At 41.9% G+C, this 26,262-nt stretch overlaps 1 protein-coding gene across 3 annotated transcripts in view; it reads right to left on the minus strand.

Annotated features, from left to right (window-relative positions):
• CACNA1H (calcium voltage-gated channel subunit alpha1 H) overlaps window positions 1-26,262 on the minus strand; it is a 382,070-nt gene that overhangs the window by 127,360 nt on the left and 228,448 nt on the right. For all 3 annotated transcript variants that reach the window (XM_040439279.1, XM_040439277.1, XM_040439276.1), the window contains exon 7: window positions 12,705-12,981. In XM_040439279.1, coding sequence (XP_040295213.1) covers window positions 12,705-12,981 — 277 coding nt within the window. The remainder of the gene's footprint in view (window positions 1-12,704; window positions 12,982-26,262) is intronic.

Genomic DNA, 26,262 nt, shown 5'->3' on the forward strand with positions numbered 1-26,262 from the left:
TATCCCTATACATAGGAGCAGTATTATAGTAGTTATATTCTTGTACATAGGAGCAGTATTATAGTAGTTATATTCTTGTACATAGGAGGCAGTATTATAGTAGTTATATTCTTATACATAAGAGGCAATATTATAGTAGTTATATTCTTGTACATAGAAGCAGTATTATAGTAGTTATATTCTTGTACATAGGAGAAGTATTATAGTAGTTATATTCTTGTACATAGGAGCAGTATTATAGTAGTTATATCCCTGTACATAGGAGCAGTATTATAGTAGTTATATTCTTGTACATAGGAGCAGTATTATAGAAGTTTTATTCTTGTACATAGGAGCAGTATTATAGTAGTTATATTCTTGTACATAGGAGCAGTATTATAGTAGTTATATTCTTGTACATAGGAGCAGTATTATAGTAGTTATATTCTTGTACATAGGAGCAGTATTATAGTAGTTATATTCTTGTACATAGGAGCAGTATTATAGTAGTTATATTCTTGTACACAGGAGCAGTATTATAGTAGTTATATTCTTGTACATAGGAGGCAGTATTATAGTAGTTATATTCTTGTACATAGGAGGCAGTATTATAGTAGTTATATTCTTGTACATAGGAGCAGTATTATAGTAGTTATATTCTTATACATAGGAGGCAGTATTATAGTAGTTATATTCTTATACATAGGAGCAGTATTATAGTAGTTACATTCCTGTACATAGGAGCAGTATTATAGTATTTATATCCTTGTACATAGAAGCAGTATTATAGTAGTTATATTCTTGTACACAGGAGCAGTATTATAGTAGTTATATTCTTGTACATAGGAGGCAGTATTATAGTAGTTATATTCTTGTACATAGGAGGCAGTATTATAGTAGTTATATTCTTGTACATAGGAGGCAGTATTATAGTAGTTATATTCTTGTACATAGGGGGCAGTATTATAGTAGTTATATTCTTGTACATAGGGGGCAGTATTATAGTAGTTATATTCTTGTACATAGGAGCAGTATTATAGTAGTTATATTCTTATACATAGGAGGCAGTATTATAGTAGTTATATTCTTGTACATAGGAGGCAGTATTATAGTAGTTATATTCTTGTACATAGGAGCAGTATTATAGTAGTTATATTCTTGTACATAGGAGGGAATATTATTACTTCATAACTCTAGTGACAATTGACAAAATACCAAAACAAATCACCAAAATCCAGAATTTGCCAGTACCTAGTAAGAATATAAAGGGTTAAAAAGTATAAAATTATTACATTGTTTTTGCATTTGCGTTTCGAATTCCTTTGTCATAATTAAAATGCATAAAGAAGATAATTAATTCTAGGCAGACGAAGGTCTGTGCGCTCACAACATGAAATTATTTCTTAACCTGAGATCGCCTCCTGATCACCAGTGTATATTGGACCCAGACTGTTCACTTAGGTGACACTGCACTTTTCCAGTCTGTGTGTTCTGTACTTTTCACTGGTGGAGATGGCAGAGAAGATAAAGGGGCACAGAGACCCCACTGCCGACATTAATTGGAATTTATGGCTGGGCCATATATCACACGGTCGGCGGTTCATTTGAATAACCAGCATGTAATTCTACTTTTCTAGTTGGTCAGCGGGCAACTTGCTTGGTAATTGGGAAATTGGTGCCAACATTAAACTGTCACCAGCAACAGTAGTTAACCCCTTATGGCCAGAGACCAGCAGGGAGGTTGATTTAACTCTTTCATGGCAGAAAAGCTGGCAACCGCAACTCACAGCCAGCATGATACATTCTCATCATTTGTAGCGCGATCATCAGGCCGCAGACAATAAAGCTTCTACAATAAAAAACTGCCGCATCCGTCCCACAGAAAACCCCACGCGGAGTTTGTGTTTTCAGCAACAACACTGGGGTCGGACTCTATGGAGATGCATATTTTATGTTTAATTTAGGCCGACGCACAATCAGCATTTGTTCTTTTTTTATGCTGCAAGGACCATGAAATTGCTTTTTTTGCCCTAAATTTGGCATTATTTCTTTTTTTCCAGCACATTGCTAACCCCCCTCGAACCCACAGCGTGGTAGATTCACATGCAGATGTCTCACAGTTAAAGAGATACTCCAATTTTAATTATGCCTTAGAGAGTCCATTGCACTTCTTGAAAGGGTTCTCCGCTTTGAACTACCCCTTTTAATTCGAAGAATGACCCCCCAGTAATAAGAAAATCACAGCTGTAATCAATGTGCAATCCTGGCAGCAAGTGCTTCATTTTCCTGCAGCTCCCCCGCAGGAGAAATTAAGTATTACACAGTTGCCAGTGCTCGGTGGAAATCTCAGCTCATAGACTTGCACTGTAAGGCACACTTGGTCCGACCATGGTGCCGAAAGCTTCCTTTGATTATACCATCTGATTGAAGGTTCTAGATTAGGGATCAGCAACCTCCGGCACTCCAGCTGTTCTGAGACTACAACTCCCAGAATCCTCCTTTCACTTCTATGGCAGTTACAAGAACAGTTGAGCAAATATGCATGCTGGGAGTTGTAGTTTCACAGCTGCTGGAGTGCTGAAAGTTGCTGATCCCTGTTCTAGATGCCGCCTTCCTGCATGTCCACTGGTGGAGCTGGTGAACATACCGGCTCTGTCCTGAGAGCTGCTGGCCAACTCCCTCTATACACCTAGGGACACAACAATTAGCGGCTGCCAGGCACTACTGGCGCTACTTATTTTCAGATGGTCCCAATAACCATGCTTGAGAAAGGCTTCCTGGAGCTGGACCCTTGCATGGGTGAATAAAGGCTGGTAGACTAGTCTGGACCTGGTCCTGCAAGGCTTGCACCTTCAAATCATTGCCCAGTGATGCTAACCTCTTTGAAGAATGCATATTTAAAGTAATATTATATATTATCATATAAATTACATATATTAGTACTATATGGTTGTATTATATAGGCATTATGTGCAGTATTATATTGGTACTATATAATATCTTTATATTATATGGTGGTAACAAATGGGCCATATATATGGCAGTATTCTTATGTGTCCATTATATGATGGTATTATGTAGACTGTATATGGCAGTATTATCTTTCCATTATATGGGCTGTATATAGCAGTATTATATTTCCATTATATGAGCTGTATATAGCAGTATTATATTTCCATTATATGAGCTGTATATAGCAGTCTTATCTTTCCATTATATGGGCTGTATATAGCAGTATTATATTTCCACTATATGAGCTGTATATAGCAGTCTTATCTTTCCACTATATGGGCTGTATATAGCAGTATTATATTTCCACTATATGAGCTGTATATAGCAGTATTATCTTTCCATTATATGGGCTGTATATAGCAGTATTATATTTCCACTCTATGGGCTGTATATAGCAGTCTTATCTTTCCATTATATGGGCTGTATACAGCAGTATTATATTTCCACTATATGAGCTGTATACAGCAGTATTATATTTCCACTATATGAGCTGTATATAGCAGTCTTATCTTTCCACTATATGAGCTGTATATAGCAGTCTTATCTTTCCACTATATGAGCTGTATATAGCAGTATTATATTTCCACTATATGAGCTGTATATAGCAGTCTTATCTTTCCACTATATGGGCTGTATATAGCAGTATTATATTTCCACTATATGAGCTGTATATAGCAGTATTATCTTTCCATTATATCGGCTCTATATAGCAGTATTATATTTCCACTATATGGGCTGTATATAGCAGTATGATATTTCCACTATATGGGCTGTATATAGCAGTCTTATATTTCCATTATATGGGCTGTATATAGCAGTATGATATTTCCACTATATGAGCTGTATATAGCAGTATTATATTTCCATTATATGAGCTGTATATCAGTATTATATTTCCATTATATGGGCTGTATATAGCAGTATTATATTTCCACTATATGGGCTGTATATAGCAGTGATATCTTTCCATTATGTGGGCTGTATATAGCAGTGATATCTTTCCATTATGTGGGCTGTATATAGCAGTATTATCTTGGCACTATATGCTATAATGTTGGCTTTGTATAGCAATAATATCTTGGCATTATATATCTGTATTATTTGGTACAGATGTATAGAAGTGACTCTATATTTGGGCTCTTCTCAGGCCCGCAGGATATATTTGTTTTTACAACCTGGGAAAGTGAATGGTGACACATGTCGGCTCTGCACATCCAGCGGCTGTGGCCCTGGCTCTGACCGTGCACCCATGGACGGGGTCTTCTCCCTCTTGGATTCTGCGGCCTTTCCCAGACCTCTAATATAAATAGGATTACTCTGAAGCCGCAGAGAGGAGGATGAAATCAAGCTCTTCATTACATCAGAAGTGCCTGGACGTGACCCGTGAGTGCATGGCAAGTGCTAAAGACCAAAAGCTGGGGTTTGTTACCCAACTTTCCCAGGATCCAGACCGGCTCAGCTACTCGGAGATCTATGCCATGATGCTGTATTTCTGCATTAGTAGTCAGACCGGCCGTGCCGGATCCATGTGGCAGACAAGGGTGAATTTCTGGAGCTGCGTTATCACATGCATCACGTGTATATTAGGTCCAATGGCCTCAGTTTTACTTTGCCTTTAAAGAGCACATTGATGTAGCAGAGCTAAATATGTTATGTAATTGGTGTGTGCGCTGTGTTCACTGGAATGGGGTCATGCAGAAGGTATAGCTAAAGTCCTATGTAATGATACATGAACGGAGCCATATTACAAACTGAGCTCGACTATATCGGTCTATATAAAGTGCTCAACAAACCGAAAACACATGAATTAGGCTAAATGACAAACTCAGCTCATTACATCTGTCGAGATCAAGTCTGCAGGAAGACAAGTTGGCTACAGGACTTGAATTTAACCGTAGATAACACATAAATTGGGCCAAATGACAAACCCGCTACTGCTTTACCAAGTACATCTTCCATACAAATCATCGGTTTCGGTGCTAGAACAACAGATAGTACATGAAGCGATTAAAAACTCGGCTCTGCTACATCTGTCTATATTAAGTCAATCTCCCACGTGTAGCACTGTGCTGCCAGATAACAAGTTAATTGCGCCAAGTGACAAACACAGCTCTGGTACGTCCGTCTATACTAAGTGCATCAGCAGTTAATGATACAGATAATGCATGGATTAATCCAAATGGCCAATCCGGCTCTGCTACATCAGTCTATGTCAAGTGCATCACGTTAGCTGTAATGTTATAACCACAGATATGACCAATGCAACCCTGCTACATCTATCTACATCAAGAGCATCTGCCGCGTTGGCTGGAGCTCCGGAATCACAGATAATGCACAAATTAGGCCAAATGACAAACTCATTCCTGCTACATCTCCATCCAGCGCATCACGCGGGCAGTCGCACCTGTATTCCCACAGCCGGAATGAGATTAGCAGAAGGAAGATGAAATAATTGGAACTTTCCGAGAAATATAATGAGGATTTTACAATTTGCTTGTAATTTCTGTCTCCGTTAGGGCTCATGCACACGAATGTATTTTCTTTCCGTTTTTTTTTTTGAAGACCGTATGCGGAACCATTCATTTTAATGGGTCCGCAAAAAAAACGGAAGTTATTCCGTGTGCTTTCCGTTTCTGTATGTCCGTATTTCCGTTCCGCCAAAAAATAGAACATGTCCTATTATTGTCCCCATTACGGACAAGGATTAGACTGTTCTATTAGGGGCCAGCTGTTCCGTTCCGCAAAATATGGAATGCACACGGACGTCATCCGTATTTTTTGCGGATCTGTTTTTTTGCGGACCGCAAAATACGTATGAGCCCTTAGCGAGAGACTTGCCGAGGAAGTCTTCGTTCTGTCCAGTTGTCAGAGCTTGTATCTCTGCCGCCAGCGGACCACTCCTGAGCTTTCCTTAATCCGCCCGATTCCCTAATAATTTGGAGGAGTTAGACCTGCAGGTAGGTGCCCTCAGCTACCTTGTCTGGAACCCGGGGGTGGGGAGGGGGCATCTGACGCAGTGAGGGAGTCTGGGATCACTCGTCCTTAAAGGGCTCATCCACTAAATAAAGCCACTGTCTAATGGAAATTTAATTTGCTGTCAGTGAATGGAAACAATGTGGTTTAGGGCTCATGCACACGAACGCATATTTTTTTTCATTTGTGTTCCGTTTTTTTACAGGTCCGAATGCGGACCCATTCTTTTCAATGGGTCTGTAAAAAAAAAAAAACTTAAATGTATGTCCGCATGTCCGTTCCGCAAAAAAATAGAATATGTCCTTTTCTTGTCCTCTTTGCAGACTAGGACAGGCATTGTTACAATGGATCTGCAAAAACAAACGGATGCAACACGGGTGTCATCCGTTTTTTTGGGGGGGTTTTTGCGGACTGCAAAATACGTACTGTCGTGTGCATGAGCCCTTACATATAATAGCTTAAATGACTCCTAATTAAAAGCATTTCCCAGATTAGAAGGATTGTCTCATGTCAGAGAGGTGCGGGTCCCACCTCCAGGACCTGCTCCTATCTCCAGAGTGCCCCCCCACCCCCCGCCAAAGTGAAGGGGAGCAGCCGTACCCTCCATTCACCGCGATTGGCGTTCCGAGAGTAGCTGAGCACTGGCTTGGGTGGATAGGGGGGCCCTGTTCTGGAGATAGGAGCAAGTCCCGGAGGTGGGACCGGGTGTCAGCCCCCCACCAGTCTGATACTGGGAATGGAGCATGCTGGGAGTTGTAGTTTCACAATAGCTGGAGTGCTGAAGGTTGCTGAACCCTGGCCTAGACAGTTACATTGTAACAAAACCCCTAGCTGTGTGATGGTAGGATTGGGATTTCAGACTCTAACTGTAAAGAATGAATGTTTAAATTCACTGAGAGCAAGCAGAGATCTTGAAACATGGTTATAGAGTGACTGGACAACCCCTTTGAGAATAATTTCTCTTAAAATGTCAATGTGACAAATGATAGCCAACGATACAGGCCTCTGAGTCACCCAGCTTTCCCAGCTGCCGTATCTCCCCAGTTAGGCTTTAATATAAGCCCCAGTGCTCGGCTTGTCATACAGGGAAGGTGGGGGACCACCCTGTGGGTGCTGTAATCTATTGGTTGTCACCCGTGTAATAGAGAGGGGTCTCCTGTTTAGGACCCTCCTTCATAACTCATCGTCTCTCAGTCTGGAGGACCCAACGTGTCCATATATTACAAAGAATACCCATTGATTTCAATGAGAAGAGTGTAATACTAAATACTGCCTGTGGGGGCGCTGCTGGAAAATGGAACACTTACTGCCAGATTCCTCCACAGATTACAGAAGACCCTGTCATTATTTCATCAGGGGAGCTGTCCAACATCCAAAGTGGATAGCCCCTTTAATTAGGGGGGAGGGGGGGCTTCTTAAATGGTGTCAGAAAAAAAACGTGGCTGCACCTGTAAGTGGTGACGGGCGGCGGGGGTCTCCAGTTACACGGCAGAACACTTTGTCACACACCTCATGCATGAAATGTCTGATCTCATTAGCAGCGATGTCACCTAAATGAAAGCTCTCCCTCTTCCATCTTCTCCTGCTCACTGTCTGTCACATCGCTGCCCATCTGGGTGATTTGTGGGGGCTCTCCGAGGGGAGGAGGGGCGCAGACCAGGACTTCACTGGGCCAAAGGAAATCCTAAATCTTCAAATGATACTCCATAACCTTGTGCCGTGAAAGGAAATGAAGAACAGATTGTGCGGCACAGGCCCAATAAATACAGAAAGATGGACGATAGATAGAAAGATAGAGAGAGAGATAGATATGAGATAGATGATAGATATAGATAGATAGATAGATAGATAGATAGATAGATAGATAGATAGATAGATAGATAGATAGATAGATAGATAGATAATAGATATGAGATAGATGATAGATAGAAAGATAGAGAGAGAGAGAGAGATAGATAGATAGATAGATAGATAGATAGATAGATAGATAGATAATAGATAGATAGATAGATAGATATGAGAGATAGATAATAGATAGATAGGAGATAGATGATAGATAGAAAGATAGAGAGAGATAGATAGATAGATAGATAGATATGAGATAGATAGATATGAGATAGACCGATAATAGATATGAGATAGATAGAAAGATAGAGAGAGAGAGATAGATAGATAGATAGATATGAGATGATAGATAGATAGATAGATAGATAGATAATAGATAGATAGATAATAGATAGATAGATAGATAGATAGATATGAGAGATAGATAGATAGATAGAGATAATAGATAATAGATAGATAGATAGATAGATAGATAGATAGATAGATATGAGAGATAGATAGATAGAGATAATAGATAATAGATAGATAGATAGATAGGAGATAGATATGGGATAGATAGATAGATAGATAGAGATAATAGATAATAGATAGATTTTATTTGTTTAGAAAAAAAGGTTCACATGTATTGTCTTTCATTTTCTCTGTAGTTTCTAAATCTCTGCTTGCCGTCAGTGAATATAAACATTCTAGTTCACATCCTGAGGCTGAACACCCTACAGATTCGCAGCGCGTTACATCCGTGAGAGATTAGATCAGCCTGTATTAAGCCCTGGGCATGTGTCGGTGGTGTCCAGTCACTTACAGCAAGAAGAGATCTTGAAAACCAGGAGACGGTAACACAGAGTGAATGCGTTTTTTGTACATAAGCCCTTTAAGACTTTTCCAGTAAGTGCAGCAGGCGGCGCCGGCCGATCCATCAGCGTCATGTGGAAGATAATGTGCATAATTACCTGCGGAACCCCAACCACGTTCCCGCTACCGTAATACCGCACGGCACATTAACCCCTGCAGTCCTGCCTATTAATGACACCGAGAGACACTTCTGTGAGAAGACGAGGCTCCAAGAACCAAGAACCCCCCCCCCCCCCCCCCCCCCGTCTGCACTCTTAGTTTTTTCATAGAAGGTCACTTTAAAAGGGTTGTCTGAGATTTTCATATTCATGGGCTATCCTCAGGGAAGGTCATCTGATGGGTGGTGGTCTGATTCCCTGCACCCCCTGCGATCAGCTGCGACCTCTTCCTAGACCAATGACTTCACGTTCTTCATCGCATGGCCTAGGCACAGTCAAATGAATGGGTCTGAGCTGCAATGCCAAGCACAGCCACTATCCAATGGACGGCGCTGTGCTTAGTGAGCTGCGCGGAGGCCGCATCGCTCGCCGGAGTGCCACAGCTTCCTCTAACGGGTGTCGGGAGTCAGACCCCCAACAGTCAGATACTGGTTACCTATCGGTCATCAATAAGAAACACCCAGACAACCCCTTTAAGGCAAAGAGAGTTGTTGTTACATTGTGGAAGTAATGTTGCTACTTTTCTGTAAGAATTTGTAATTTTTCAGTGTTTTTTAAAATACATATACAAAATACACAAGCCGAAAATGAAAAGGGAACGCCTGGAGAACCTCATGTGATTGAGCTGAGGCCTACAGAGTATAGACTAGCGCTGCTCGGTCAATGATCACACAACCAAGGTGGTGCCCCTTTATTTTGGGCTCTGCATATGATGAGGCAGGGTCTCACAGGATGCCATGGCATGGTGGTGGTCATACAGATGCTGGAGATCCTCCTGTGGTCATTCCAAGCTCTTCCATTCTTGGATCTGTAATTCAGGCCAAGGTGGATCCATCGCCCCATCCAGTCCCAGATAGTCTCATTGGGGGAGAGATCTGGAGATCAAGCTGGCCAGGAGCGCTGCTGGAGACCTTGAAGGGCACATTGTGTGTGGGCGCCATTATCTTGTCAAAGGCAATAGGACTGGTTCCTACGATGTCCTGGAGATACTGAAGGCTGGTCAATGTTCCCTCCACAAAAACCAGCCTTGGATATGTCCAGGACATAGTGGAACCAGTCCTACTGCCTTTTCTTGACTCAGTTAGGAGATGTGATGTTCCAACAAGATATAACACCGCCACACACTGCCCTCTCTTCATGGTCTTCAGCAGCTCTCCTGCCAGGCTCCATCACCAGATCTCTCTGTTTGGGACTGGATGGGGTGACAGCAGATGACAACCACCTTGTCTGAATTACAGGTCCTAGATGGAAGAGCTTGGAGTGACCAGACAAGGATATCCAGTATGACCATCACCATGCCTGAGGAAATGCCACCCAGCATTAATGTGACCCTGCCTATAAAGGGGACACCTCCTCGGTTGGGTGATCATTGACCAAGCACCACTGGCGGTTATACTTTGTCAGTCTCAGCTCCATCACATGAGGTTCTCCAGGTCATCTATGTTCTCCAGGTTGTCTATATCCTACAGATTTTTTGCCTCTGTATCTGCAGGCGGTACGACCTATAGATTCTATATGTGCAGTGAGGACTGTGGACTCTTCATTACCCATAATAAATGCGTCGCGCTCCCTCTGAATTTGCACACCTATAAATTTCAGCTCCACGAGAGCGGCCGTGCCTCCACATAACACAGAGCAGTCAATTTCCGTGCGGTTTCATCTCGGCTGTCAATCTCCCTCTCACTCCCGGCAGTCGCATTATCTGCATTTTATACCCACAGCTAAAACATTCTTCCGTATTCACAGCCATATTTATGGAGAAAGAAGCTGAAACGCGCCATGGGGCTTCACGCGGCGACATGCCGCAGTCCTCGACCGGCTGGAAACATGACAGGAGCTTAGGACGCCTATCTCAGCTCAAAATCCTTAAAGTGAACGTCCACCGTGTAACACTGGATGCGGAGTAATGGCTCAATATATCTTTATAGCGATTGGGCTCCAGTTTTCTGATACAAAGCTCCAAAGCCCCAGCATGAAAAATGCAATTCTAGCTTCCTGCAACCACCACTAGAGGGAGCTCACTGCATACTGTCTTATCATTTAGGTCTAGGGCTACGCAGTATGCATTAAGCTCCCGGGCTCCCTCTAGTGGTGGCTACGGGAATTGCATTATCTAACACTGTTTATGCAGGGGATTTGGAGCTCTGTATCAGGAAAATGGGAAAACAATTGCTATTAAATATTTTATTCTATTAATCTGTTTCTCATTTATCCTGGATGGCTACACATGGACGAAAACTACATACGGCAGCTGTTACGGTGTAGTCACCCAGCTTTTCCACGGCATATAATCTGCATTGCTATACAGAGTGACAAGACTTCCATCTCCATTATTGTTTTGGATGTGTGTCAGTCTTCGGTTTATTTCCGACATTGTATTCATTTACAAGGTAGCTCAGGATGAAAAGACTATTAAAGATGTAGTAGAGCTGAGTTTGTCACTTGAAACTACTCATTATGGTGCAGCAAAAGAGCGGGGTAAAGAAACTCAGTGAAGAAAAGCAACAATTCGATTACATATTCAGCTCTGCTACATTTGTAAATCCTACATGGGAAGGTCGGGTGGGGATTCTGTATGGGCTCTACAGCTGGTGTCCATTTTGCCAAGATATGTAGGTAGTCGCACCCCGGAATTAGCCTTTCCTGTATAGCGAAAATTTGAGCAAAGGGTTTGTCCAGTCTTAGGGCTCATGCACACGACCATATGTATTTTGCGGTCCGCGAGACACGGATCCGCAAAAAAAACATGGTGGCATCCGTGAGACGGACAAGAAAAGGACATGTTAAATTTTTGGGCAGAACTGACCTGTGGACATACGGACACGAAATGCACACGGAGTAATTTACCTTTTTTTTTTTTCGGGCCCATTGAAATGGACACGGACTAAAAATATATGTTTGTGTGCGGGAGCCCTTACATAAATTTGGATTTATATAGATCCCTGCTTGCTGGTAGTGAATGAAAACCATTCCTGACACCCTCAACAGCTGCAATTTGTTACAATGTATCAGCCTGGAATCAAAGACGGAAAACGCATTTGTCCCCCAGGACTGAATACAGGGGATACACTGTAGCACACCCTCAGAGCTAGCTCAGGAAAAAGAAACAAGGATCTTTTTTTCCATCAAATCAAAAGCAAGCAGTGATATTGAAAATGGCGTGGAACTGAAATAAAAAGTAGATTAGAAATTTGCAGAACCTTTAAGTTGATTGTATTTAGCCGAGATTGGGCAAACCCCTTTAAAATGGTGATAACCCTTTAAGGCTACCCCCCCCCCCCCCCGCAGGAGATCTGTATCCCCCGCTGTGATTGAGTTAGCGAACTGCAGAGAGAAACGCACGGAATTTACACGATGAGGTTCTGAGTAATTAAATGAAGGAAACCGCGAAACTGCGACGATTTATGTAAAACGCGTTAGGGATGAGTGAGATACGATTAGGACGCACCTGTCAGGACCGGGTGATGGAATCAGAAGTGACAGGGGGACAAAACCAGGACAGAAATGTAAAAAGTAACGTGAAGGCGTCTTCTCACCGCTCCTGCACTGATACGGTCTGCCTCTGATGCCCCCTAGTGGCCATTCGGGCACTGAGGCAATGCCCATGCATTACAGCAGGCATCCTCAAACTGCGGCCCTCCAGCTGTTGCAAAACTACAACTCCCAGCATGCCCGAACAGCCTACAGGTATCAGCCCACAGCAGGGCATTGTGGGAGTTGTAGTTTTACAACAGCTGGAGGGCCGCAGTTTGAGGATGCCTGCATTACAGTTACGTTATGGAAGTATATCTGATACGTGGGCTATAAGAGGCCCAGGACCGTTGCCCCCGGGGGCCCGGACCACCCTCATTCGCCCTACGCCCCCATAAATACAAAGTGGCTCACCTGAAAAATGGCTATCCAGGCGTAGCCAATATTATCAAAATTAATGGCCCCCTTGTGAGGATTCAGATCTCCGGGTTTGCATACGTTGTAGTACTGGTTTAGATCACAGTTGTTCCTGCTGCCGAATTCTGGGAAGTTGAAATTGGAGCAGTCGAATTTGGGGGGGATGTCCTGGCATTTCAACATCCCGTTGTCTCGGTGAGATGAGCAGATGTAGGGGTTATCCTCGGTATCATCCACCTGATAATACGGCCTCAGGGAGGTGAGATTGTAACTGCTGGGGAGACAGAAAACAGGATGAGACCCATCGGCAGATCCCCTCATTTTAAGCCCCGCCTTCATTCTGCTTGAGACCACCTCCAAACCTGAAGACCCCCATTTTATGCAAAAATATACATTATGGTGCTATGAGCAAGACATTCACACAAAAAAATGGCACTGTTTGGAGATATTACTGATATACTGGATGTGTGGTACATCACTTTAAAAATATGCATATATGGTAAAAGTTGCAGGACGGTTGTGCGAATATAGTAGGATAAAGTGGCCATTTAAGTACTGACTATAAAAGCAAAATACTGACTCCACCCATCAGAAGTGATGTGACCACAATCAGTGCTATTCAATGTGACATCATGGCACAACAGTTAGACTGTGTGGTAAAAGCTGCAGGAGGGTTGTAGTTGTCCTCTAACTCCAGGCTATAAAGACAGATGTTGACTAAACTCTTCTGAAATGCTGTGACCACAATGTGTGTTACCCAATGAGACCATAGCAAAATATACACAATGTGACATCAATCATGGCACAATAGATTTACGGTAAAAGTCGCAGGATGGTTGAACAAATAGGACATAGTTGCCATCTAATACCAGAATACAAACAGATGTTGAATCCACGTATCTGAAGTAATGTGACCATGATGTATGCTACTCAATGAGACCACGGCAAAATACAGACAATGTGACATAATTACACAAAAGTTGCAGGATGGTTGTACCAATAGAATAAAGTTGCCATATCTCCAGACTATAAAGATAGACACTGAACCAATTCAGCTGACGTGATGTGACCATAATGTGCATTACTCAATGAGACCATGGCAAAATACCGACATGTGACATCATTGCACAACTGTTAGATTGAATGGTAAAAGTTGCAGGTCGGTTGTGCAAAAGCCTAAAGTTGCCAGTGAACTCCAGACTATAAAGACAGATACTGAACCAATTCATCTGAAGTGCTGTGACCTCAATGTAAGTTATTCAATGAGACCACGGCAAAATATGGACAATGTGACATCATTGCACAACTGTTAGAATGTATAGTAAAAGTTGCAGGATGGTTGTACAAATAGAATAAAGTTGTCAGTGAACTCCAGACTATAGACACAGATGCTGAATCCACTCATCTGAAGTGCTGTGACCTCAATGTAAATTATTCAATGAGACCACGGCAAAGTACGGGCAATGTGACATCATTTCCCACAGGTAGATTGTGTAGTAAAAGTTGCAGGACGGTTGTGCAAATACGATAAAGTCGTTCTACTTTAACTGTACAAAAAAAAACAAAAAAAAAACAAAACAAGTGACTGAAAAATCGCAACCATCTAATGTCATACATCTGGAACGACCCTGCAACATGAGCACCAGCGCACCGGGACGATGGAATGTCGCAACAGTGACACGGGACAGAAAACGACCGCAAATATTTGCATCCCTCCCAAATTGTGCATAAAAATTCCACAACGAGCATGCAACCAATTAAGGGGATGTGTCATATCCATTCAGCGAGAACCAAACCCCACATGTGCGTCTCAGCTGGACACGAGGCGGCGGCGCCTTCTGATGCTGCATTGTGGGGGTCCAGGTAACGGAGCAAGAACTGACGTCTGGATCAGCAGGGGGGGGGGGGGGGGGGGGGGGGCTACATGACTCCGGTAGGGTTTTAGCAACGCTTAACATATTCATCCTGTAATAAAACGTTCTGCAACTTTCCCTGTGTTTCAGTTCTTCACTACTTTCACTACCTCTGCTTGCTGTCAGTGAACAGAACTCGTCTTGCACCAATGTGTACCTACCTACCTTACGCCAACCTACAATTGTACCCAGTCTAGACAATCCTAAACAACATGGAATCCATTTTGTAACTGTGCCGATACATTGTAACAGAAGAGAGAAGGGAGTTGATGATGCATTTAACTCAGAGAGTTGCCCAGACCAGGGATACCCCACCTGCAGCCCTCCAGCTATCGTGGAACTATAACTCCCAGCATGCCCAGGCAATGGTCTAGACCAGGGATGTCCCACCTGCGGCCCTCCAGCTATTGTGTAACTATAACTCCCAGCATGCTTAGGCAATGGTCTGGACCAGGGATGCCCCACAGTCAGCCCTCCAGCTATTGTGTAACTATAACTCCCAGCATGCTTAGGCAATGGTCTAGACCAGGGATGTCCCACCTGCGGCCCTCCAGCTATTGTGGAACTATAACTCCCAGCATGCTTAGGCAATGGTCTGGACCAGGGATGCCCCACAGTCAGCCCTCCAGCTATTGTGGAACTATAACTCCCAGCATGCCCAGGCAATTATCTAGACCAGGGATGCCCCACCTGCGGCCCTCCATTTGTTGCAAAACTACAACTCCCAGCATGCCTGGACAGCCTTCAGCAGGGCATGGTGGGAGTTGCCGCAGGTTGAGCATCCCGGGTCTAGACCATTGCCTGGGCATGCTGGGAGTTATAGTTCCACAATAGCTGGAGAGCCACAATTGGCTTGGTCTAGGCTGCATGCAATCAAAGCAAACCCTCAGCTGTGAGAAGTGTTAGGCCCGCAAGCGTTTTCCAACCAAAATGTTCCCATTCGTTGACAGCAAGCAGAGATGGACCACTCGTAGTTTCCTAATATATTTAGAAATTCGGATAATTCTGGAAGACATTGGTGACATACTCCAGGCCTCTTGTCCTCATTGGCGTACAGTCGTGCTGAGAGCGCGCTCGCACTACTACACGTCTCCTCTGAGGTGAGGCAGATAAAGGAACAGCACCCATAAATAAGGCCGGCAGACGCAGGAATCGACCCCGGGGGGCTTCTCCCTGCCAAATCGGCGTCAGTCCATCCCAATCCATCAGGGATGTCCCCATTAAATCTAGGAGGCAGCGATTTTCGGCTCAATGGCAGCCAGAGGTGCGCTTCAGCCTCGGCGGGGTGCCCTAATAAGGAAGAAATCGCCACGCAGGACGCTCGTCCGTCTCTCCAACGAAAACCTTTTTTTCCTCTTCTTTCAATATTTTTTTTTTTTAAATCAGACATGATGGATCTGTGCCCAGAGAGTGAAGGACAACAGATAATGCGGTGGACCACCCATGCTGTCCTGCAGCCTACATTCACCCTTTCCATGTCTTGCTGTAGAGAACATACCACCATGTAGGTGAGATACCCAACCGGCGGAGAAGCAATAGAGATGCTATCTTCCCGAAATAGCGCCGCTCCTGCCCACAGGTTGTGTCTGGTATTGCGGCTCTGCTCCACTGCTCTGCTCTAAATTAGAAGGAGCCGGCTGGAATGCTGATCGGTGGGGGGAGGACCCCCGGCTATCAGGTATTGATGAGTTGTAAAATCCTGGACCCCCCCTTCATCGATATGAGATCAGTCAGTGTCTGACTCCAGGCATCCCCTTCCAATCGGCTGTTTGAAAGGGCAGGGGCGCTCTCTAGTTTATACCAAGCACAGCGCCATCCATTTTATAGTGGCTGTGCTTGGTATTGCGGCTCAATTCAGTTCAACTTGAATGGGCGTGACCTCGTAGGTCGGCTGATGTGTTGGGAACTGGACCCCCACTGATTTGATATTGATGACCTACCACACAGCAAGGACAGGCCATCAGTATCCTGAAAACCCCTCCACCCCTAGGTCAACCAACAACCTCCTTCACCCTTCACTCCGTGTGGATCCCATAGCACGGTATCATAGTGTGATGAGATGAGGTACGAAATGCGTGGGCGTGTGATGATGGCGTGGGTGGCAGTGACCTGGCTCCACATGACGATAGCTGGTACTGGCAGAATCACAAGCAGCAAAGAGGAGACGCATATGACTGCGGTGTATAAGGCATCTCCGTACGGCACACACACTGCGTATTCTGTGTGTAACATAAGTCTTATAATATCAATGTCATGTGGAATGGGGGGAAAAAAAAACTGCAAATCCGGGACAAGAGTCCAAAAGATGAATCCTCCACCCGTGAAAACCTCCATGTTCATCACCGCGAATGGAAATAATTATTCATCGCTCTTAATTTAATACATAATCTGTTCTTAATAACATAAGGAACAATACTGCAGAAGAAGAGTATTACCATACCGCCCCTGAGCTGTCACATTGTAGCAACTTGAAAAAATTTACATAGAGGCAGTATTATAGTAGTTATATTCTTGTACATAGGAGCAGTATTATAGTAGTTATATTCTTGTACATAGGAGGCAGTATTATAGTAGTTATATTCCTGTACATAGGAGCAGTATTATAGTAGTTATATTCTTGTACATAGGAGCAGTATTATAGTAGTTATATTCTTGTATATAGGAGCAGTATTATAGTAGTTATATTCTTGTACACAGGAGCAGTATTATAGTAGTTATATTCTTGTACATAGGAGCAGTATTATAGTAGTTATATTCTTGTACATAGGAGGCAGTATTATAGTAGTTATATTCTTGTACATAGGAGGCAGTATTATAGTAGTTATATTCTTGTACATAGGAGCAGGATTATAGTAGTCATATTCCTGTACATAGGAGCAGTATTATAGTAGTTATATTATTGTACATAGGAGCAGTATTATAGTAGTTATATTCTTGTACATAGGAGCAGTATTATAGTAGTTATATTCTTGTACATAGGAGCAGTATTATAGTAGTTATATACTTGTACATAGGAGGCAGTATTATAGTAGTTATATTCTTGCACATATGAGGCAGTATTATAGTAGTTATATTCTTGTACATAGGAGCAGTATTATAGTAGTTACATTCTTGTACATAGGAGCAGTATGATAGTAGTTATATTCTTGTACATAGGAGCAGTATTATAGTAGTTATATTCTTGTACATAGGAGGCAGTATTATAGTAGTTATTTTCTTGTACATGGGAGGCAGTATTATTGTAGTTATATTCTTGTACATAGGAGGCAGTATTATAGTAGTTATATTCTTGTACATAGGAGGCAGTATTATAGTAGTTATATTCTTGTACATAGGAGGCAGTATTATAGTAGTTATATTCTTGTACACAGGAGCAGTATTATAGTAGTTATATTCTTGTACATAGGAGCAGTATTATAGTAGTTATTTTCTTGTACATGGGAGGCAGTATTATTGTAGTTATATTCTTGTACATAGGAGCAGTATTATAGTAGTTATATTCTTGTACATTGGAGCAGTATTATAGTAGTTATATTCTTATACATAGGTGGCAGTATTATAGTAGTTAAATTCTTGTACATAGAGGGCAGTATTATAGTAGTTATATTCCTGTACATAGGAGCAGTATTATAGTAGTTATATTCTTGTACATAGGAGCAGTATTATAGTAGTTATATTCTTGTACATAGGAGCAGTATTATAGTAGTTATATTCTTGTACATAGGAGCAGTATTATAGTAGTTATATTCCTGTATATAGGAGGCAGTATTATAGTAGTTCTATTCTTGTACATAGGAGGCAGTATTATATTAGTTATATTCTTGTACATAGGAGCAGTATTATAGTAGTTATGTTCATGTACATACAGTAGGAGGCAGTATTATAGTAGTTATATTATTGTACATAGGAGCAGTATTATAGTAGTTATATTCTTGTACATAGGAGGCAGTATTATAGTAGATATCTCCTTGTAGATAGGAGCAGTATTATAGTAGTTATATTCCTGTATATAGGAGCAGTATTATAGTAGTTATATTCTTGTACATAGGAGCAGTATTATAGTAGTTATATTCTTGTACATAGGAGGCAGTATTATAGTAGTTATATTCTTGTACATAGGAGCAGTATTATAGTAGTTATATTCCTGTATATAGGAGCAGTATTATAGTAGTTATATTCTTGTACATAGGAGCAGTATTATAGTAGTTATATTCTTGTACATAGGAGGCAGTATTATAGTAGTTATATTCCTGTATACAGGAGCAGTATTATAGTAGTTATATTCTTGTACATAGGAGGCAGTATTATAGTAGTTATATTCTTGTACATAGGAGCAGTATTATAGTAGTTATATTCCTGTACATAGGAGCAGTATTATAGTAGTTATATTCTTGTACATAGGAGGCAGTATTATAGTAGTTATATTCTTGTACATAGGGGGCAGTATTATAGTAGTTATATTCTTGTACATAGGAGCAGTATTATAGTAGTTATATTCTTGTACATAGGAGCAATATTATAGTAGTTATATTCTTGTACATAGGAGGCAGTATTATAGTAGTTATAATCTTGTACATAGGAGCAGTATTATAGTAGTTATATTCTTGTACATAGGAGGCAGTATTATAGTAGTTATATTCTTGTACATAGGAGCAGTATTATAGTAGTTATTTTCTTGTACATAGGAGGCAGTATTATAGTAGTTATTTATTTATCTATAGCGCATACTATGATAATAGTTAGTATTAGTGTAGTGACTTGGACCATCTTCGGCATAGATCCATTATTTCAGACTAGAAGAAGTTCTTGTTGTTTGCTACAATATTAACTGTTGAAATCTTGTCCTTTGTAATTCAGATCATGAGCTTGCGGTGAGGACTTGAAGTCCAGGACTGGTGGGAGGCAGCATTCCTGTTTTATGTGCAGTTTATTGGTTTTATGAAGAATATAATAAACATTTAATTTTAATGAAAACATGTACCTGTGTTCAGAAGAGAATAACAGGGCCAAGGGACGGCGTAGTTTATCTCTCCCCCATTCTGAATCCTGTCCAGACCTCTCTATTGTAATGGGGTTTCCCTCTGGAACTTTTTACTGTATAATAGGGGGGAATTTATTGACAAGTGTTTCCTACAACAGACTGGAGTTTGTGCGCCATAAAATCAAACCTACGGCAGCTATGAACCAGATTCTGGAGTGAATTGTAATAAATCTGTCATGTCCCGACCAATAAGTGGCAAGAGCTGTTCAAAATGGCAAAGATTCACACTTTTTTATGCAAAATGCCACTTGCTGATAAAATGGGCGACTTTTGTACCTTAGAAAACTGGCGAGGTGCCAATGATAAATTCCCTTCTATGGCTTCCAATTCATCTCATATTCAAGATCTCTGTTTATAGTTAGTGAATAGGAACATTATGGTTTACAAGAGGCTGAAAACCTGTCCAGACCTATTATTTGTCACAGCTGAAGGTTTGTTACCATTGTATCCAGTCTACAAAATCCTCTGTGAGCTATGCATATCAGTAGCACACGTCTCCTGCCGCGATGTTTACTACATTATATCAGTCTAATCTTAACGGACACGACAAAATCTAAGGGGAAATAATCAGCGGTTTTGAGAATCCCACTGAAATCAATGGAGCTTGGATTGCATATGGATTCTGCGTGGATTTCTGTGCTGATTTTGCACTGAAAAATCCATTGTGTGAAGATGCCCAAAGAGAACTCACAGTTATGAGGTTTTTTAGATTCTGGTTGTAAAACAAGAATGTTCCATTCATGGAAAGCAAGAGGAGGTCTTGAAAATTGTAGGAAATTGATACACAGTAAGCACATTTTATTAAAATGTTCCATTTTATTATAAAAATACACGAATGGAGAGTATTGGAGAATTATAATAATAATATCTATAAAAATATTTAATATAATAATAATAATAATTATTATTATTATTATTATTAATAATATTAACACTGAATATAATCTGTGAAGGATATTGTAAATGTAATCCATTAAAACTCCAGAAAAATCAAGAAGTTTCACTGTTACAGGTCCCAAAATCTAACGTACCTAGGGTACCGCCATGGGGTCTGTGTACATGCCTCAACATGAAGTCTAATTGTAGACTGAGACTATGGATTTTAAAAACTATTAGAATCTTCCTTTAGCCTAGAAGAGAAGGTATTTGCCTATTAATGGACTTGTGGTGGCATTGGGGTGCCCTGGTAGTTAATATATTAAAGATGCCCTCTTCAGGAGTCAGCTCCGTTAAGCGGCAGGGGGTCTGACTACTTCTAGGTAAAATTTAAAGCTTCACTTCTTGCTCATAGATTTTCGTTGTGGGAGACAAAGAAGACTGAAGGATTTGGGGTAAATATATAAAAGCTGCCATTCCCCTCCCCCACAAAGAGTTTTTGGATATATTCCTGTGTATCAGTCCTGTGAATTTAATTGTATGCGTCGTGGGAAGAAGTAGTAAACCAATTCCCTGTGCTGCTGACAGACATGTCGTCTCATGCTCATGTTGCTACATGGAAAATTACGCCTCAATCTCATCGGCAGGAAAGGGTTTATACAATGAAAAGCAATATGGAAAGTTATTATATCTGAAATGAGCTCCTGCCGCTTCTGATTATAGAGCTGTGCACCTACTTGTTGCAGAGCTCATCCAGTGTTAAAGGAGAAATGCACCTAGAAACCTTAAAGTGCACCCGTCACTTCTCCTGACATGTCTATTTTAGTAAATAATTGTATTCCATGTGAAACAACAATTCTGGAGCATTCATTCTTATGACTCTGTGTTGTGCCATTACTGTAGTATTCCTTCCAGAAGCTTATGAATAAAGGTCCAGTGGGGTATTACTATGCAATCAGTGCTGCCCCCCCATCTGGTATCACCCAGATGAACCGCCATTGCAGACTGCTGTAAACTCATTCATAACTTCAAGTAAGAATAATAGAGGATTGGTATAACACACAATCATAAACATAGATGCTTCAGAATTGTTATTACATGGGGGGTGCAAGTAGAGGTCGTCTTTAAAAATGGGTCCCCTTCCCCTCAGTGTAGGACAGGGTCAGCCACCTCTAAATAGTGTGGATGACAACTCCCAAGAGGCTCTTCTGCCTTCCTGTCATATATTTCATATTTGCATTTGCTTCTGATTAGCAAAACATAAATAAATAAAAACATATTTTTGCAGATGACACTAAGCTGTGTAGAACTGTACGGTCTATGGAAGAGGTCCACATACTACAAGATGACTTGAACACTCTGAGTGATTGGGCATCAACTTAGCAAATGAGGTTCAATGTGGATAAATGTAAAGTTCTGCATCTTGGTAGTAATAATCTCTGTGCTTCATATGTCCTAGGTGATGTAACACTGGGAGAGTCACTTATAGAGAAGGATTTGGGTCTCCTTGTAGATGGTAGATTACATTACAGCACAATGTCAATCAGCTGCTTCTAAGGCCACCAGGATATTGTCCTGCATTAAACGAGGCATGGACTCGCGGGGCAGGGATGTGATATAACTACTTTACAAAGCGCTGGTGCGGCCTCATCTGGAATATGCAGTCCAGTTCTGGGCACCAATCCATAGAAAGGAGGCCCTGGAGCTGGAAAAAGTGCAGAGGAGAGCGACTAAACTGATAAGGGGCATAGAAGGTCTTAGTTAGGAAGAAATATTAAAAGCATTAAATTTATTTAGTCTTGAGAAGAGACGGGGGGACATGATTAACCTATACAAATATATAAATGGGCCACACAAAAAATATGGAGAAAAACTGTTCAGTGTAAAATGCCCTCAAAAGACAAGGGGGCGCTGCCTCCGACTGGAAAGGAAAAAGTTCAGTCTCCGGAAGCGTCAAAGCTTCTTTACTGTAAGAACTGTGAATCTGTGGAATAGACTTCTCAGGACGTGGTCACGGCAGGAACGGGGGACGGTTTCAAAAAGGGTTTAGACGAATTCTTAAAAGTAAACAACAATATGAAAATGTGTAGAAATCTACAGTCTCACTTCCTTCTGGGATTCACGTCCCGACCGATCCCTTGGTTGAACTTGATGGACTTATGTCTTTTTTCAACTGTATTAACTATGTAACTATGTAATAAATAATTTAAAGAGCGCCCCTAGTGGTACCGCCATGATATTACTATTAAATTTTTTCACTTGCGTCATTAATGTGATTTTTATTTTTTATTTTTACTTGCATTTGTCATTTGTATTGTATTGTATTGTATAGCTGATAAAGCTTTTTTACCGATTTCTTTTTTTTTTACTCAATAGTAGTTGTTTTTTTTAGGAATCAGGCTTTTTTTTTTTATGATTATGTTTCTTTTTATTTTACTTTTTTTAACTATAATTTTTTTTATGACTGTGCCTTTGAAATATTCAAATATTTTCCCCCTGTACTAGTCAAACCCTGGAGCAGAGTCACATGACCAGACAATCTGTGATCACGTGACTCGCTGCCTCCAGTGTAGACAGCGCTCAGTCAGGCACGGCCTCCTATGCAGCAGCTACTCTGGAGCAGGGATGCTCAACCTGCGGCCTTCAAGCTGTTGCAAAACTACAACTCCCAGCATGCCCTAATAGCTGTAGGCTGTCCAGGCATGCTGGGAGTTGTAGCTTTGCAACAGCTGGAGGGCCGCAGGTTGGGCATCACAACAAACCGCCATACAGAGGTTATAACACACTAGCAATACATAATAATATACATAATAAAATCATAATACCATATGCATAATTTATTAAAAAATGTTTTATCTTAAACACAGCGCCCCTGGTGGTGGCACCATAACACTACTAACGATGATATGTATTTTGCACTTTTCCTTGATCTGGTTACACAGAGTTGTTGTTACAATGGGGAATGCAAGTAGTTACTAAAACAGACATGTCAGGAGAGGGGAGAGCTCCTCTTTAAAGGGGCTTAAACTGTATCCAGAGGACTTCCTCTCAGTATAGGACAGGGTCAGTATAGGTTCTCAGCCACCCCTTCTCTGCCTGTAATCGATGAGAACTCCCATGATGCTCTTCTGCCTTCCTATTATACACTGTATATTTACATTTAATAAATAAATAAATAAATAACACCAGGCAACAACAACAAAAACTTTTCGTCTGCTACTGCGCAAAAAACATTTGTCCTGTACTAAATCGAGTGTGCGGATTACAAATCCGAAGTCGGAATTGTTGTAGCGCGTCACGAAATTTTGCCATGCGTAAGTACGCCTAAATGAACGAAGCACTTGGAAAGCATTGAATCATTTTTGAAACAGAACGGGTTTTACCCCAACAATTTCCTGATCTACATCAAGGTTTGCGTAGTAAACAGTGTATGAAAATGGAATGGAATAACAACATTTCAAAAAGTCTCGTTTTTCAGTTTAAAAGTCTTAAAGTGCTTCAGGCATCTGCTTTTGCGTTTGTGAACGGTCGCATTTTCCCCCATCACGTTGGGATTCCATCGGCCTTGATACCCGTTCTTCTCCATTGTAGAAATATCTTTATGGAACCGCTCTCCGTGTTCGTCACTTACGTGTCCCCCAAATTGAGTGGGAAAAAGTCAAGATGGGAATGTAAGAAATGCACTTTCGATGACGTTCTGCAGCCAAGTTGTCCATGTGCTGTAAGCCGGTCGTCTACTCATTCAGCAGAGTCTGCACTACGAGCACAAATGCATCCCCAGCTGCAAGACGCACTCGCTTTGTCAGATTCTTGCGCTGATCATAAGTAGTGTATTTGCCGCATATGTAGAAGAAATTGTCTGGATCGTTAACACACTTGCATTTATCCATCTTAAAAGGGTTTCTGTCACCAGAAAAATGGGTATTAAGCTGGATGACACTAGCGATGTGCTAACTATAACTATATTAGCGCCATCTCACTGCCTGCCGCTGTTATTGAGAAAAACAAACTTTTATAATATGCTAGTTAGCCTCTAGGAGCAGGGGGGGGGGGGCGTTGCACCTGCTCCTTGAGGCCCCTTTGCCCACCTCTTTTCACGCTCTTCTTCTCTTGATTGACAGGGCCAGGGCAGCGCTGCTCTCCTGTGTCTATTAAGAAAATCTCGTCCCGTTCAGTATTCGGCGCAGGCGCAGTGAGGGAAGGACATTCTCCGGCAGCCGGCTTCCTCCCTGTGACGTATTGAGCGCAGGTGCAGTGAGGAAGCCAGCAGCCGTCGGGGGCGTCCTTCCCTCACTTTTTTTTTTTTTTTGGTCATTTGTATTGTATTTTTCAAAAAATAGCGCCTCTAGTGGTGCCACCATAATACTACTACTGTAAATGCTCATAATAATCATATGCATTACGCTTTCCCCCCCCCCCTTCCCCTTGAACTGGTTAAATAGATGGAGCAATTCGATCGCTCAAGAATCCTCGGCCGGGAAGCTGAAGGAGAAGACAAGTTTTCCTTTCACTGTTCAAATGACTTTTTTTCCCCCCAAATCAGGGGATATCAGCCATGTTCAGATCAGGAAAAACCTGAGTAACAGCCGGTGTTTATCACAGTTATTTCCACCAGACAAGTCGCACTATAGCGCGTTGAGTGTAGAAACGAGCCTCACCTCTTCGTATAGAGAAATAAGTAAGGGGGGGGGGGGGGGGGGGGAATGAAGCAGGAAGGGGACGCCCCCTTACTGTGCCAAAATGAGACAAGTCAGGCAGAAACAGCACTAAAATTACCAATATTGTGCGGCAAATAATATGTGACGCATTTTGGGACTCCTCCCTTATTCTGGATAGCTTCTAAAACGCAATAAAAAAACGGAGAAAGCCATTTACGCCGGGTGTTTTGGCGCCACTTGACGCAGAATTCTTGTGCCCTCTGCTTCGTACCTCTTCCTTGTACCACGTGTACGTGTCTGTCAGTGCAACAAATGCGTTTCTATTATGTATGTGCGCGAAGTCATGTTTGGCAGCACAGGACTGCGGCAGAACAGAGCAGAGCTGTCATCAGTGTAACGACGGGGGCTTCTCCTGTAGATCATAATCTAGGACATTTTTTATATAAATGAACCCCCCCCCCCCCCCCCCCCCGAGATGCCCTCCAGCCCGGTCAGCAGAACGGACCGTGCCACCCAGATCTGCAGCACACAAGTATGTGAAGCTTCCAGCTCCAGTAGAGGGTGGTGGCGGCGTTCTTACAGGTTAGACCCGTCATCAAAGGGTTAAAGCAATCTCCGGGATTTGATGGAGTGAGAACAGAAGGTGTTTTCCTGGAAGAAGGTAGATTGCTGGGCACAATACATAAAGACAGATCTGTGGGCGCAGAGGCGGCTGAAATAGTCCGAGCTTTGCTGCTCCTTCAACTTCTTTGTGCACCAAAATGAAAAAAAAAAACTAAAAAAAAAAACTCAGGCGTGAAAAATAGAGAAACAAGTAATACAATCATCACAAAGAAAAATGTACAACGTGAGCGAGTGCTGGGAGAGTGCGGAGGACTATGACAGGGACTGGGGGAGACGGGGGAGGAGTGGTGGAGGTTTTATATCTTGGGCTGAAAGATTTCTCGCCAATCTCCAAGTTGCTTCAGGATTAGGAAGTTTGCGAAGGAAATTTTTGTAACTTTTTGAATGTAAAAAAAAGTTGTTGTTTTTTAGGCGGCGGAATAATAAAAAGCAAAGTCATCTGC

The sequence above is a fragment of the Bufo bufo genome, chromosome 7 (genome assembly GCF_905171765.1).
Source record: "Bufo bufo chromosome 7, aBufBuf1.1, whole genome shotgun sequence".
Classification (NCBI taxonomy): Eukaryota; Metazoa; Chordata; class Amphibia; order Anura; family Bufonidae; genus Bufo; species Bufo bufo.